This window comes from Oncorhynchus kisutch, linkage group LG30, assembly GCF_002021735.2.
Source record: "Oncorhynchus kisutch isolate 150728-3 linkage group LG30, Okis_V2, whole genome shotgun sequence".
In the NCBI taxonomy this organism is placed as follows: Eukaryota; Metazoa; Chordata; class Actinopteri; order Salmoniformes; family Salmonidae; genus Oncorhynchus; species Oncorhynchus kisutch.
The window spans coordinates 40,666,571-40,683,203 of NC_034203.2; the positions used below are offsets into that span (position 1 = coordinate 40,666,571).

Genomic DNA, 16,633 nt, shown 5'->3' on the forward strand with positions numbered 1-16,633 from the left:
TCTGAATGGTTTGTTCTTGGGGTTTCGCCTGCTACATAAGTTCTGTTACACTCACAGACATGATTCAAATAGTTTTAGAAACTTCAGAGTGTTTTCTATCCAAATCTACTAATAATATGCATATCTTATCTGTGGATGAGTAGCAGGCAGTTGAATTTGGGAATGCAGTTCATCCAGACGTGAAAATACTGCCCCGTCATCAAGAAGTTAATGTTGTAAATGACTATTGTAGCTGGAAACAGCAGCAGCTCAGTGCTGCTCACAGTAACCCACCACAGTGCTGCTCACAGTAACCATCACAGTGCTGCTCACAGTAACCATCACAGTGCGGCTCACAGTAACCCACCACAGTGCTGCTCACAGTAACCATCACAGTGCTGCTCACAGTAACCATCACAGTGCTGCTCACAGTAACCATCACAGTAACCCACCACAGTGCTGCTCACAGTAACCCATCACAGTGCTGCTCACAGTAACCCACCACAGTGCTGCTCACAGTAACCCACCACAGTGCTGCTCACAGTAACCCACCACAGTGCTGCTCACAGTAACCATCACAGTGCTGCTCACAGTAACCCACCACAGTGCTGCTCACAGTAACCCATCACAGTGCTGCTCACAGTAACCCATCACAGTGCTGCTCACAGTAACCATCACAGTGCTGCTCACAGTAACCCAGCTCAGTGCTGCTCACAGTAACCCAGCTCAGTGCTGCTCACAGTAACCCAGCTCAGAGCTGCTCACAGTAACCCATCACAGTGCTGCTCACAGTAACCCATCACAGTGATGCTCACAGTAACCCACCACAGTGCTGCTCACAGTAACCCATCACAGTGCTGCTCACAGTAACCCACCACAGTGCTGCTCACAGTAACCCATCACAGTGCTGCTCACAGTAACCCATCACAGTGCTGCTCACAGTAACCCATCACAGTGCTGCTCACAGTAACCCACCACAGTGCTGCTCACAGTAACCCATCACAGTGCTGCTCACAGTAACCCATCACAGTGCTGCTCACAGTAACCCATCACAGTGCTGCTCACAGTAACCCAGCACAGTGCTGCTCACAGTAACCCAGCACAGTGCTGCTCACAGTAACCCATCACAGTGCTGCTCACAGTAACCCATCACAGTGCTGCTCACAGTAACCCATCACAGTGCTGTTCACAGTAACCCACCACAGTGCTGCTCACAGTAACACTGCTTAATTCTGTAATGAGTTAATCAGATGCGGACGTCAGTCTTCTACTATTTAGGTTTGGAAAGTCCTCGTAAAGACTGCCCCATTTCTCTGGATTCTCTCTGTGTGGTTTCCCAGGCAGCTTCAGTAGCTCGTTTGTTCCCAGGATGTTTCCATATGAAGTGTTTTTATGGTTGCTGTGTTGTTGTTCTGTTTGTAGATGGCTTCGGAACAGTGGACCCTTTCGGTGGCAACTCTTTTGGAGGAAATAGTGGATTCGCAGACTTCAGTCAAATGTCTAAAAAGGTAGGTTACCGGGGAGCATTGTGGATGTACATCATATATAAGTACTGCTTTATAGCAATATGTTCCCATATAAATACAATGACTGACATCGATATGATATTATTCTCCACCTGAATACAGGGAGGCAGTAAAACCCACTGTCTGACTGTCAAGGCAACGAGATGTAGGCTCTTAACTAAAAGCTTGTGAAAAATATACTACCTCTGTTGTAAAAAATGTCAATTTTTGGATGTTTTTTTTGTCTTTATTCTGGCATTGTGAGCAGAAACCAGTCAACCCTGTGCTACCACCTAAGAACACACCTAACAGGCCTGCGCCTCCTTATGGTAGGTGTGTGTGTGTGTGTGTGTGTGTGTGTGTGTGTGTGTGTATGAGAAGGAAGTCAATGTGATGGTACTTATAATACACAGTTCTTCCTTTAGTTAGCAAAAAACAACAACAAGTGATACTCTTAAGTGAAATCAAAGGTACAGAAGAGACACTCTAAAAGCGTAGGTTTAAACACCTTTCTAGGATAATACCACAAGACTAAAATAGACGCTTCTATTATTAAATCAGTTTATCGAATTCATTTTCTTTAAAAACTAAGTTCTGTAGTCAGTCTCTTGTTTATTGTGGCTGTCTTCAATGAAACCCTATTCCCTACACAGTGCCACCTATTCCCTACACAGTGCCACCTATTCCCTACACAGTGCCACCTATTCCCTACACAGTGCCACCTATTCCCTACACAGTGCCACCTATTCCCTACACAGTGCCACCTATTCCCTACACAGTGCCACCTATTCCCTACACAGTGCCACCTATTCCCTACACAGTGCCACCTATTCCCTACACAGTGCCACCTATTCCCTACACAGTGCTAGGAGTTAGTTAGAAGGAGGAGGAGTTAGTTAGTTAGGATGAGTTAGCTAGGATGAATTCGTTAGTTAGCAGGAGGAGGAGTTAGTGAGGAGGAGGAGTTAGTAAGGAGGAGGAGTTAGTTGGTTAGTTAGTGAGGAGGAGGAGTTAGTTAGTGAGGAGTTAGTTAGTGAGGAGTTAGTTAGTGAGGAGTTAGTTAGTGAGGAGTTAGTTAGAGGAGTTAGTTAGTGAGGAGTTAGTTAGTGAGGAGTTAGTTAGTGAGGAGTTAGTTAGTGAGGAGGAGTTAGTTAGTGAGGAGTTAGTTAGTGAGGAGGAGTTAGTTAGTGAGGAGGAGTTAGTTAGTGAGGAGGAGTTAGTTAGTGAGGAGGAGTTAGTTAGTGAGGAGGAGTTAGTTAGTGAGGAGGAGTTAGTTAGTGAGGAGGAGTTAGTTAGTGAGGAGGAGTTAGTTAGTGAGGAGGAGTTAGTTAGTTAGTTAGTTAGTGAGGAGGAGTTAGTTAGTGAGGAGTTAGTTAGTTAGTGAGGAGGAGTTAGTTAGTGAGGAGTTAGTTGGTTAGAAGGAGGAGGAGGTAGGAGTTAATTAGTTAGTTAATTAGGAGTTAGTTTAGAAGGAGGATGAGTTAGTTAGGAGGAGGGAGTGAGTGAGTGAGTGAGGAGCAGTTAGTTAGTTAGGAGCAGTTAGTTAGGAGGAGTTAGTTAGTTAGGAGCAGTTAGTTAGGAGCAGTTAGTTAGGAGCAGTTAGTTAGTTAGGAGCAGTTAGTTAGTTAGTTAGGAGGAGTTAGTTAGTTAGTTAGTTAGGAGGAGTTAGTTAGTTAGTTAGTTAGGAGGAGTTAGTTAGTTAGTTAGGAGGAGTTAGTTAGTTAGTTAGTTAGTTAGGAGGAGTTAGTTAGTTAGTTAGGAGGAGTTAGTTAGGAGTTAGTTAGTTAGTTAGTTAGGAGGATTAGAGGTTGAGGTAAGTAATAGTTTGTAGCATCAATTTTTTCAGAACAACTCATTTGTTCGCTAACAAATCAAATCAAATTGATTTATATAGCCCTTCGTACATCAGCTGATATCTCAAAGTGCTGTACAGAAACTCCAAGCCTAAAACCCCAAACAGCAAGCAATGCGGGTGTAGAAGCACGGTGGCTAGGAAAAACTCCCTAGAAAGGCCAATACCTAGGAAGAAACCTAGAGAGGAACCAGGCTATGTGGGGTGGCCAGTCCTCTTCTGGCTGTGCCGGGTGGAGATTATAACAGAACATGGCCAAGATGTTCAAATGTTCATAAATGACCAGCATGGTCGAATAATAATAAGGCAGAACAGTTGAAACTGGAGCAGCAGCACAGTCAGGTGGAAGTTGAAACTGGAGCAGCAGCATGGCCAGGTGGACTGGGGACAGCAAGGAGTCATCATGTCAGGTAGTCCTGGGGCATGGTCCTAGGGCTCAGGTCAGTTGAAACTGGAACAGCAGCATGGCCAGGTGGACTGGGGACAGCAAGGAGTCATCATGTCAGGTAGTCCTGGGGCATGGTCCTAGGGCTCAGGTCCTCCGAGAGAAAGAAAGAGAGAGAGAAGGAGAGAATTAGAGAACGCACACTTAGATTCACACAGGACACCGAATAGGACAGGAGAAGTACTCCAGATATAACAAACTGACCCCAGCCCCCCGACTAACACTGTCTTATTAAACTTGTGTGTGTGTGTGAGCATGTGTCATGTTAGTACTTCCCTTTTTCTCTCCTGCTCAGTGTGGTCGTCTTTTAGGGTGCGGAGCCCTCATTTTCTTCTCCTTTCGAAGGAGCTGGTAAACAGGAAAGCTGTTGGAACAGATAAGGTCTGTTTTGGCTTGAGCACTGACTGATTACTGATACTGATTGTATAGTTTACCAACCAAACCCAGTGTCCAGATTAAAATAGGAAATAACCAGCAGGTCCAAGTTAGGCTGCCAGCAGGTCAACAGCAAGTTGAAAAATCTGAAGGTGTGTGGTCTGCCCACATCTACCTCCGTGTGTGGTCTGCCCACATCTACCTCCGTGTGTGGTCTGCCCAGGTCTACCTCTGTGTGTGGTCTGCCCACATCTACCTCTGTGTGTGGTCTGCCCACATCTACCTCCGTGTGTGGTCTGCCCAGATCTACCTCAGTGTGTGGTCTGCCCACGTCTACCTCAGTGTGTGGTCTGCCCAGATCTACCTTAGTGTGTGGTCTGCCCAGATCTACCTCAGTGTGTGGTCTGCCCACATCTACCTCCATGTGTGGTCTGCCCAGATCTACCTCAGTGTGTGGTCTGCCTAGATCTACCTCAGTGTGTGGTCTGCCCAGATCTACCTCAGTGTGTGGTCTGCCCAGATCTACCTCAGTGTGTGGTCTGCCCAGATCTACCTCAGTGTGTGGTCTGCCCAGGTCTACCTCAGTGTGTGGTCTGCCTACTAGAGGTTGACACGGGAGTGAAAATTCAGTCTTTTCTATAACCCTGGAACTTTCCTGTCCCTTCCTGAGAAAAATCACTCCCATCCCGTCCTCATTTTTGCACACACAAATATGTAGGCTATTGTCTTTGTTTAGGACGTATTGAAAATAATTTCAGTAATGCAATATACGACTGTGGTATGTGGTTGTCTTACCTATTTTAGTTCAAATGTACTGAATGTGGGCCGTGTATCTCTGGATGAGAGTGTATTCTAAATAACCTGGATGTAGATCATTAAGGATGAGGACAGAGACCACAGCAGGATGGTCTGCTCAGCACAGCACTGGTATTAAACTGTAGCTGAGCACTGAGCACATTAAACTGTAGCCTACAGCTGAGAACATTAAACTGTAGCCTACGGCTGAAGCACTGAGCACATTATACTGTAGTCTACAGCTGAGCACATTAAACTGTAGTCCACAGCTGAAGCACTGAGCACATTAAACTGTAGCCTACAGCTGAGCACTGAGCACATTATACTGTAGTCTACAGCTGAGCACTGAGCACATTATACTGTAGTCTACAGCTGAGCACATTAAACTGTAGCCTACAGCAGAGCACTGAGCACATTAAACTGTAGCCTACAGCAGAGCACTGAGCACATTAAACTGTAGCCTACAGCAGAGCACTGAGCACATTAAACTGTAGTCTACAGCTGAGCACATTAAACTGTAGCCTACAGCAGAGCACTGAGCACATTAAACTGTAGCCTACAGCAGAGCACTGAGCACATTAAACTGTAGCCTACGGCTGAGCACTGAGCACATTAAACTGTAGCCTACGGCTGAGCACATTAAACTGTAGCCTACGGCTGAGCACATTAAACTGTAGCCTACGGCTGAAGCACTGAGCACATTAAACTGTAGCCTACAGCTGAAGCACTGAGCACATTAAACTGTAGCCTACAGCTGAAGCACTGAGCACATTAAACTGTAGTCTACAGCTGAGCACATTAAACTGTAGTCTACAGCTGAGCACATTAAACTGTAGCCTACAGCAGAGCACTGAGCACATTAAACTGTAGCCTACAGCAGAGCACTGAGCACATTAAACTGTAGTCTACAGCTGAGCACATTAAACTGTAGCCTACAGCAGAGCACTGAGCACATTAAACTGTAGCCTACAGCAGAGCACTGAGCACATTAAACTGTAGCCTACAGCAGAGCACTGAGCACATTAAACTGTAGCCTACGGCTGAGCACTGAGCACATTAAACTGTAGCCTACAGCAGAGCACTGAGCACATTAAACTGTAGCCTACAGCAGAGCACTGAGCACATTAAACTGTAGCCTACGGCTGAGCACTGAGCACATTAAACTGTAGCCTACGGCTGAGCACATTAAACTGTAGCCTACGGCTGAGCACATTAAACTGTAGCCTACGGCTGAAGCACTGAGCACATTAAACTGTAGCCTACAGCTGAAGCACTGAGCACATTAAACTGTAGTCTACAGCTGAGCACATTAAACTGTAGTCTACAGCTGAGCACATTAAACTGTAGCCTACAGCAGAGCACTGAGCACATTAAACTGTAGCCTACAGCAGAGCACTGAGCACATTAAACTGTAGCCTACAGCAGAGCACTGAGCACATTAAACTGTAGCCTACGGCTGAGCACATTAAACTGTAGCCTACGGCTGAAGCACTGAGCACATTAAACTGTAGCCTACAGCTGAAGCACTGAGCACATTAAACTGTAGCCTACAGCTGAGCACTGAGCACATTAAACTGTAGCCTACAGCTGAGCACTGAGCACATTAAACTGTAGCCTACGGCTGAGCACATTAAACTGTAGCCTACGGCTGAGCACATTAAACTGTAGCCTACGGCTGAGCACATTAAACTGTAGCCTACGACTGAGCACACTAAACTGTAGCCTACAGCTGAGCACTGAGCACATTAAACTGTAGTCTACAGCTGAGCACTTAGGAACATTTACAACGTATTTAAAGAACACTGAGCGGCACTACTGCATTGTCTGTCAACCTTTTTTAATTTCACCTTCCAGGTCATCTATAAGTCTTTGATAGGTAAAGCTCCGCCTTATCTCAGCTCACTGGTCACCATAGCAACACCCACCCGTAGCACGCGCTCCAGCAGGTATATCTCACTGGTCATCCCCAAAGACAACACCTCATTTGGCCGCCTTTCCTTCCAGTTCTCTGCTGCTAATGACTGGAACGAATTGCAAAAATTGCTGAAGTTGGAGACTTATATCTCCCTCACTAACTTTAAACGTCAGCTGTCAGAGCAGCTTACCGATTGCTGCAGCTGTACATAAGTCCATCTGTAAACAGCCCATCCAATCTACCTACCTCATTGTCGAACTGCTTTGCTTTATCTTGGCAAGGTCACAGTTATAAATTAGAATTTGTTCTCAACTGGCCTACCTGGTTAAATAAAGATGAAAGGAAAAAAGTTAGCACAGGTTTAGTTAAATAAACAAACAATTGTGCGGTAAGATTGCTAGGAGTGGAGGAGCTGTGCCGCTTCAGGCCACTTGTCCCGCTCTCTGGTTGGTAGACTATAATGTTTCTTTACAGGCTGTGTACTCGGTTCCTTCCTTGTACACTGACGTAGGTTGGCATCTGACTCTGAGGTATCCTAATGATTGGCAACAACTGGAGCAAGGTGCGAGTGAGCTGATGGAAGAGGGAGGGGGAAGTCACCATTTATTACTTATTTATTTAAACTGTATTAGGCCACAGTTGTTTTTATGAAATACTCCACACATGACGTATTTCCGCCCCCAAAAACTCACTTTACAACTATTCCTGTAGACTGTTGATCCTGTCCTGTACTGCCTGTTCCTGTAGACTGTTGATCCTGTCCTGTAGACTGTTGATCCTGTCCTGTAGACTGTCGGTCCTGTACTGCCTGTTCCTGTAGACTGTTGATCCTGTCCTGTAGACTGTTGATCCTGTCCTGTAGACTGTCGGTCCTGTACTGCCTGTTCCTGTAGACTGTTGATCCTGTCCTGTAGACTGTTGATCCTGTCCTGTAGACTGTCGGTCCTGTACTGCCTGTTCCTGTAGACTGTTGATCCTGTCCTGTAGACTGTTAATCCTGTAGACTGTTGATCCTGTTCCTGTAGACTGTTAATCCAGTACTGTAGACTGTTGGCCTGTACTGCCTGTTCTTGTAGACTGTTGGCCTGTACTGCCCGTTCTTGTAGACTGTTGGCCTGTACTGCCCGTTCTTGTAGACTGTTGGCCTGTACTGCCCGTTCTTGTAGACTGTTGGCCTGTACTGCCCGTTCTTGTAGACTGTTGGCCTGTACTGCCCGTTCTTGTAGACTGTTGGCCTGTACTGCCCGTTCCTGTAGACTGTTGGCCTGTACTGCCCGTTCCTGTAGACTGTTGGCCTGTACTGCCCGTTCCTGTAGACTGTTGGCCTGTACTGCCCGTTCCTGTAGACTGTTGGCCTGTACTGCCAGTTCCTTAGACTGTTGATCCAGTACTGTAGACTGTTGATCTTGTCCATAACTTGACTCTAGAACTTGACTCCCATTTCTGCCAGATTCCTGCAAGACCCGTGTCAACCTCTACTGCCCACATCTCCGTGTGTGTGTGTGTGTTCTGCCCACATCTCCCACGGTGTGTGTGCCCTGTGTTTCTCTTCCTGTGTGACTCTCATAGCAGCAGCCACAGTTCAGATGTGGTGGTAGTGTCAACTATTCACCCTCGCTACATTACCTCTCTCTCACTTCTCGTCTCACCTCGCTCTCACCTCTCTCTTTCGCCTCTCTCTCGCCTCTAGCTCTGTCTCTCTCGCTGCTCTCTGTCTCTCTTGCCTCTCCCTCTCTCTCGTCTCTCTCGCCTCGCTCTGTCTCTCTCGCTCTGTCTCTCTCGCTGCTCTCTGTTTCTTGCCTCTCCCTCTCTCGCCTCTCTCTGTCTCTCTCGCTCTGTCTCTCTTGCTGCTCTCTGTTTCTTGCCTCTCCCTCTCTCTCGCCTCTCTCTGTCTCTCTCGCTCTGTCTCTCTCGCTGCTCTCTGTTTCTTGCCTCTCCCTCTCTCGCCTCTCTCTGTCTCTCTCGCTCTGTCTCTCTCGCTGCTCTCTGTTTCTTGCCTCTCCCTCTCTCTCGCCTCTCTGTCTCTCTCGCTCTGTCTCTCTCGCTGCTCGTTCTCTCTTGCCTCTCCCTCTCTCTCTTGCCTCTCCCTCTCTCTCTGCCTCTCTCTCGTCTCTCTCTCTCGCCTCTCTCTCGTCTCTCTCTCTCGCCTCTCTCTCGTCTCTCTCTCTCGCCTCTCGCTCTGTCTCTCTCTCTCGCCTCTCGCTCTGTCTCTCTCTCTCGCCTCTCGCTCTCTCTCTCTCGCCTCTCGCTCTGTCTCTCTCTCTCGCTCTGTCTCTCTCTCTCGCCTCTCGCTCTGTCTCTCTCTCTCGCTCTGTCTCTCTCTCTCGCCTCTCGCTCTGTCTCTCTCTCTCGCCTCTCGCTCTGTCTCTCTCTCTCGCCTCTCGCTCTGTCTCTCTCTCTCGCCTCTCGCTCTGTCTCTCTCTCTCGCCTCTCGCTCTGTCTCTCTCTCTCGCCTCTCGCTCTGTCTCTCTCTCTCGCCTCTCGCTCTGTCTCTCTCTCTCGCCTCTCGCTCTGTCTCTCTCTCTCGCCTCTCGCTCTGTCTCTCTCTCTCGCCTCTCGCTCTGTCTCTCTCTCTCGCCTCTCGCTCTGTCTCTCTCTCTCGCCTCTCGCTCTGTCTCTCTCTCTCGCCTCTCGCTCTGTCTCTCTCTCTCGCCTCTCGCTCTGTCTCTCTCTCTCGCCTCTCGCTCTGTCTCTCTCTCTCGCCTCTCGCTCTGTCTCTCTCTCTCGCCTCTCGCTCTGTCTCTCTCTCTCGCCTCTCGCTCTGTCTCTCTCTCTCGCCTCTCGCTCTGTCTCTCTCTCTCGCCTCTCGCTCTGTCTCTCTCTCTCGCCTCTCGCTCTGTCTCTCTCTCTCGCCTCTCGCTCTGTCTCTCTCTCTCGCCTCTCGCTCTGTCTCTCTCTCTCGCCTCTCGCTCTGTCTCTCTCTCTCGCCTCTCGCTCTGTCTCTCTCTCTCGCCTCTCGCTCTGTCTCTCTCTCTCGCCTCTCGCTCTGTCTCTCTCTCTCGCCTCTCGCTCTGTCTCTCTCTCTCGCCTCTCGCTCTGTCTCTCTCTCTCGCCTCTCGCTCTGTCTCTCTCTCTCGCCTCTCGCTCTGTCTCTCTCTCTCGCCTCTCGCTCTGTCTCTCTCTCTCGCCTCTCGCTCTGTCTCTCTCTCTCGCCTCTCGCTCTGTCTCTCTCTCTCGCCTCTCGCTCTGTCTCTCTCTCTCGCCTCTCGCTCTGTCTCTCTCTCTCGCCTCTCGCTCTGTCTCTCTCTCTCGCCTCTCGCTCTGTCTCTCTCTCTCGCCTCTCGCTCTGTCCTCTCTCTCTCGCCTCTCGCTCTGGTCTCTCTCTCTCTCGCCTCTCGCTCTGTCTCTCTCTCTCTCGCCTCTCGCTCTGTCTCTCTTGCTCTCTCGCCTCTCCTCTGTCTCTCTGCTCTGTCTCTCTCGCCTCTCTCTCTGTCTCTCTCGCCTCTCTGCTCTGCTCTGTCTCTCGCCTCTCTCTGTCTCTCTCGCCTCTCGCTCTGTCTTTCTCGCCTCTCGCCTCTCTCTCTTGCTCTGTCTCTCTCGCCTCTCTCTTGCTCTGTCTCTCTCGCCTCTCTCTTGCTCTGTCTCTCTCGCCTCTCTCTTGCTCTGTCTCTCTCGCCTCTCTCTCTTGCTCTGTCTCTTGCTCTGTCTCTTGCTCTGTCTCTTGCTCTGTCTCTGTCTCTTGCTCTGTCTCTCTCGCCTCTGTCTCTCTCTCGCCTCTCTCTCTGTCTCTCTCGCCTCTCGCTCTCGCCTCTCGCTCTGTCTCTCGCTCTGTCTCTCTTGCTCTGTCTCTCTCGCCTCTCTCTCTTGGTCTGTCTCTCTCGCCTCTCTCTCTTGGTCTGTCTCTCTCGCCTCTCTCTCTTGCTCTGTCTCTCTCGCCTCTCTCTCTTGCTCTGTCTCTCTCGCCTCTCTCTCTTGCTCTGTCTCTCTCGCCTCTCTCTCTTGCTCTGTCTCTCTCGCCTCTCTCTCTTGCTCTGTCTCTCTCGCCTCTCTCTCTTGCTCTGTCTCTCTCGCCTCTCTCTCTTGCTCTCTCTCTCTCGCCTCTCTCTCTTGCTCTGTCTCTCTCGCCTCTCTCTCTTGCTCTGTCTCTCTCGCCTCTCTCTCTTGCTCTGTCTCTCTCGCCTCTCTCTCTGTCTCTCTCGCCTCTCTCTCTGTCTCTCTCGCCTCTCGCTCTGTCTTTCTCGCCTCTCGCCTCTCTCTCTTGCTCTGTCTCTCTCGCCTCTCTCTCTTGCTCTGTCTCTCTCGCCTCTCTCTTGCTCTGTCTCTCTCGCCTCTCTCTCTTGCTCTGTCTCTCTCGCCTCTCTCTCTGTCTCTTGCTCTGTCTCTCTCGCCTCTCTCTCTGTCTCTCTCGCCTCTCGCTCTGTCTTTCTCGCCTCTCGCCTCTCTCTCTTGCTCTGTCTCTCTCGCCTCTCTCTCTTGCTCTGTCTCTCTCGCCTCTCTCTTGCTCTGTCTCTCTCGCCTCTCTCTTGCTCTGTCTCTCTCGCCTCTCTCTCTTGCTCTGTCTCTCTCGCCTCTCTCTTGCTCTGTCTCTCTCGCCTCTCTCTCTGGCTCTGTCTCTTGCTCTGTCTCTGTCTCTTGCTCTGTCTCTCTCGCCTCTCTCTGTCTCTCTCTCTCTCGCCTCTCTCTCTCTCGCCTCTCTCTCTGTCTCTCTCGCCTCTCTCTCTGTCTCTCTCGCCTCTCGCTCTGTCTTTCTCGCCTCTCGCTCTCGCCTCTCGCTCTGTCTCTCGCTCTGTCTCTCTTGCTCTCTCTCTCGCCTCTCTCTCTTGCTCTGTCTCTCTCGCCTCTCTCTCTTGCTCTGTCTCTCTCGCCTCTCTCTCTTGCTCTGTCTCTCTCGCCTCTCTCTCTTGCTCTGTCTCTCTCGCCTCTCTCTCTTGCTCTGTCTCTCTCGCCTCTCTCTCTTGCTCTGTCTCTCTCGCCTCTCTCTCTTGCTCTGTCTCTCTCGCCTCTCTCTCTTGCTCTGTCTCTCTCGCCTCTCTCTCTTGCTCTGTCTCTCTCGCCTCTCTCTCTTGCTCTGTCTCTCTCGCCTCTCTCTCTTGCTCTGTCTCTCTCGCCTCTCTCTCTTGCTCTCTCTCTCTCGCCTCTCTCTGTCTCTCTCGCCTCTCTCTGTCTCTTGCTCTGTCTCTCTCGCCTCTCTCTGTCTCTCTCGCCTCTCGCTCTGTCTTTCTCGCCTCTCTCTTGCTCTGTCTCTCTCGCCTCTCTCTTGCTCTGTCTCTCTCGCCTCTCTCTTGCTCTGTCTCTCTCGCCTCTCTCTCGCTCTCTCTCTCGCCTCTCGCTCTGTCTCTCTCGCCTCGCTCTGTCTCTCTCGCCTCTCGCTCTGTCTCTCTCCCTCTGTCTCTGTCTATTTCGCCTCTCTCTCTCGCCTCTCTCTCTTCTCTAGCCTCTCGCACATCTCGTTCTCTTTCTCAACTCTCTCTCCTCTAGCCTCTTGTTCTGTCTATCTCACCTCTCTCTCTGTCTCTCATGCCTCTCGCTATCTCACACCTCTCGCTCAGTAAAATGTCAAACAAGTACACAAATAATTAAAATGTTTAGAAAAGTACAGAGAATCCAATTAAAACCCCAAATAACACCGATTAAGTAGCCGAGTAAACACTCCTTGTCTCGGGTGACTGAGGTCCTTAATGATCTTTTTGGCCTTCCTTTGACACAGAGTGCTGTAAATGTCATGGAGGGCAGGCAGCGTGCCCCTGATGATGTGTTGGTCTGACCGCATCAGCCTCTGGTGTGCCTTGTGGTTGAGGGCAGTGCAGTTGGCGTACCGGGCGGTGATGCATACCCGACAGAATGCTCTCGGCGGTGCATCTGTAGAAGTTTGTGAGGGTCTTAGGGGCCATATTTCTGAGGCGCTGTTTAATGTCAGGTCCTCGCTTATGTGTACGCCGAGGAACTTGAAGCTTTTGACCCTATCCACTGGTGCCCCTTCGATGAGGATGGGGTTGTGCCCCCCTCTTCTGTCTCCTGAATTCCACGATCAGTTCCTTAATATTGTTGATGTGGAGGGAGAGGTTATTTTCCTGGCAACACTCCACCAGGACCTTCCCCTCCTCCCTGTAGGCCGTCTCGTCATTGTTGGTAATCAGGCCAACTGCTGTTGTATCGTCTGCAAACTTGATGATTGAGTTGGAGTCATGCGTGACCACACCGTCATGGGTGAACAGGAAGTACAGGAGGGGGCTGAGCACGCACCCCTGTGGGGCCCCAGTGTTGAGGATCAGCGTGGCGGAGGTGTTGCCTACCTTCACTGCTTGGGGTCGGCCTGTCAGGAAGTCCATGACCCTGTTGCACAGAGAGGAGTTCAGAACCAGAACCCTGAGCTTAGTGACGAGCTTGGAGTGCACTATGGAGTTAAAAGCTGAGCTATAGTCGAACAGCATTCTCACGTAGGTAGTCCTGTTGTCCAGGTGGGATAGGGCGTTGTGCAGTGCAACGGCGATTGCATCGCCCGTGGATCTTTTAGGGCGGTATACAAAATTGTTGTGGGTCTAGGGTGTCGGGTACGGTGGAGCTGATGTGATCCTTGACAAGCCTTTCAAAGCACTTGATGATGACAAGTGAGTATTCGTGTGCTACTGGGCAGATAGACAGTTCAGTTACCTTAGCTTGTCCTGGGTACAGGAACAACGGTGGCCATCTTGAAGCGAGTGAGGACGACAGACCGGTGGTTGTGAGTCAACTATTCAGCCTCTTATCTCTGAGAGGAGGGGGGTGAAAAATCAAATCAATTTTATTTGTCACATACACATGGTTAGCAAATGTTAATGTGAGTGTAGCGAAATGCTTGTGCTTCTAGTTCCGACAATAATAACCAACAAGTAATTCCAAAACTACTGTCTTATACGCACAAGTGTAAAGGGATAAAGAATAAAGAATATGTACATAAAGATATATGAATGAGTGATGGTACAGAACGGCATAGGCAAGATACAGTAGATGGTATCGAGTACAGTATATACATATGAGATGAGTAATGTAGGGTATGTAAACAAAGTGGTTTAGTTTAAAGTGGCTAGTGATACATGCATTACATAAAGATGCAGTAGATGATATAGAGTACAGTATATACATATGAGATAAATAATGTAGGGTATGTAAACATTATATTAAGTAGCATTGTTTAAAGTGGCTAGTGAAGTGGCATAGTACCAGTACCAGTATGACACACACATAGTACCAGTCTCAGTCACACACACATAGTACCAGTGTCTCAGTCACACACACACACACACACACACACAACCAGTGTCTCAGTCACAGACACACACACACAACCAGTGTCTCAGTCACACACACACACACACACACACAACCAGTGTCTCAGTCACAGACACACACACACACACACACACAACCAGTGTCTCAGTCACAGACACACACACACACAACCAGTGTCTCAGTCACAGACACACACACACACACACACACACACACACAACCAGTGTCTCAGTCACAGACACACACACACACACACAACCAGTGTCACAGACACACACACACACACACACAACCAGTGTCTCAGTCACAGACACACACACACACACACAACCAGTGTCTCAGTCACAGACACACACACAACCAGTGTCTCAGTCACAGACACACACACACTCACACAACCAGTGTCTCAGCGCCAGGCTCTCACTCAGGCAGCTTCCTTCTACTACTTTCATAACACACTGCAACACATACTTCTCCTAATGTGTCTCAATGTAGTTGTGACATTTTAATCGACACACTTTTTGATCCCGGTGTTTCTGTAATATTATAATAACGAGACACAATTTAATTTTGTTACGTCAGTCAGTCAGTCAATCACCAATCAATTTAAGTTCCACCAAATATGATTTGTGTAGTGCTTGTAACGAATACATTATTGGCACAGACTGTTTACCGTTAACATTCTCACATGTCATTCAAATACTGTACTCTTTAAACATATTCTAGAAGCACAAGTGCTGTGAATTTAGTTTTGTTTGAATTGATACTGAATGTTAATCAGATCTTCAAGCAGAACCTAATATTAGATAAAGGGAACCTGAGTGAACAAATAACACAACAATTACACACTTATTTCATAAACAAAGTTATGCAACACCCAATGCCCCTGTGTGAAAAAATAATTGTCCCCTTACACTCAGTTGTGCCACCTTCAGCTGCAATGATTCAAACCAAACGCTTCCTGTTGATCAGTCACTCACCAATTTTGGCCAATTCTTCAATGCAGAACTGGGTGTTGTATAACTTTTGTTAATTTAAATAAATAAAATACATCTTTTTTTTTTTTTTGTATTTGTAAACTCAAATTCCCTTTTATCTAATATTAGGTTTTTACTTGAAGATCTCTTAACATGATCTGTACTCTGTACAGCAACATTCCTGTATGTAGGATCTGTACTCTGTACAGCAACATTCCTGTATGTAGGATCTGTACTCTGTACAGCAACATTCCTGTATGTAGGATCTGTACTCTGTACAGCAACATTCCTGTATGTAGGATCTGTACTCTGTACAGCAACATTCCTGTATGTAGGATCTGTACTCTGTACAGCAACATTCCTGTATGTAGGATCTGTACTCTGTACAGCAACATTCCTGTATGTAGGATCTGTACTCTGTACAGCAACATTCCTGTATGTAGGATCTGTACTCTGTACAGCAACATTCCTGTATGTAGGATCTGTACTCTGTACAGCAACATTCCTGTATGTAGGATCTGTACTCTGTACAGCAACATTCCTGTATGTAGGATCTGTACTCTGTACAGCAACATTCCTGTATGTAGGATCTGTACTCTGTACAGCAACATTCCTGTATGTAGGATCTATACAACAACATTCCTGTATGTAGGATCTATACAACAACATTCCTGTATGTAGGATCTGTACTCTGTACAGCAACATTCCTGTATGTAGGATCTGTACTCTGTACAGCAACATTCCTGTATGTAGGATCTGTACTCTGTACAGCAACATTCCTGTATGTAGGATCTGTACTCTGTACAGCAACATTCCTGTATGTAGGATCTATACAACAACATTCCTGTATGTAGGATCTGTACTCTGTACAGCAACATTCCTGTATGTAGGATCTGTACTCTGTACAGCAACATTCCTGTATGTAGGATCTATACAACAACATTCCTGTATGTAGGATCTGTACTCTGTACAGCAACATTCCTGTATGTAGGATCTATACAACAACATTCCTGTATGTAGGATCTGTACTCTGTACAGCAACATTCCTGTATGTAGGATCTATACAACAACATTCCTGTATGTAGGATCTATACAACAACATTCCTGTATGTAGGATCTGTACTCTGTACAGCAACATTCCTGTATGTAGGATCTGTACAGCAACATTCCTGTATGTAGGATCTGTACTCTGTACAGCAACATTCCTGTATGTAGGATCTATACAACAACATTCCTGTATGTAGGATCTGTACTCTGTACAGCAACATTCCTGTATGTAGGATCTGTACTCTGTACAGCAACATTCCTGTATGTAGGATCTGTACTCTGTACAGCAACATTCCTGTATGTAGGATCTGTACTCTGTACAGCAACATTCCTGTATGTAGGATCTGTACTCTGTACAGCAACATTCCTGTATGTAGGATCTGTACTCTGTACAGCAACATTCCTGTATGTAGGATCTATACAACAACATTCCTGTATGTAGGATCTATACAGCAACATTCCTGTATGTAGGATCTGTACTCTGTACAGCAACATTCCTGTATGTAGGATCTGTACTCTGTACAGCAACATTCC

General features: G+C 47.9%; 1 protein-coding gene across 4 annotated transcripts in view; it reads left to right on the forward strand.

The window, feature by feature from the left end:
* Positions 1 to 16,633, forward strand: part of LOC109874571 (epidermal growth factor receptor substrate 15-like 1) — a 72,967-nt gene that overhangs the window by 49,886 nt on the left and 6,448 nt on the right. For all 4 annotated transcript variants that reach the window (XM_031810310.1, XM_031810312.1, XM_031810309.1 and 1 more), the window contains 2 exons: positions 1,402 to 1,487; positions 1,753 to 1,813. In XM_031810310.1, the coding sequence (XP_031666170.1) occupies positions 1,402 to 1,487; positions 1,753 to 1,813 (147 nt within the window). The remainder of the gene's footprint in view (positions 1 to 1,401; positions 1,488 to 1,752; positions 1,814 to 16,633) is intronic.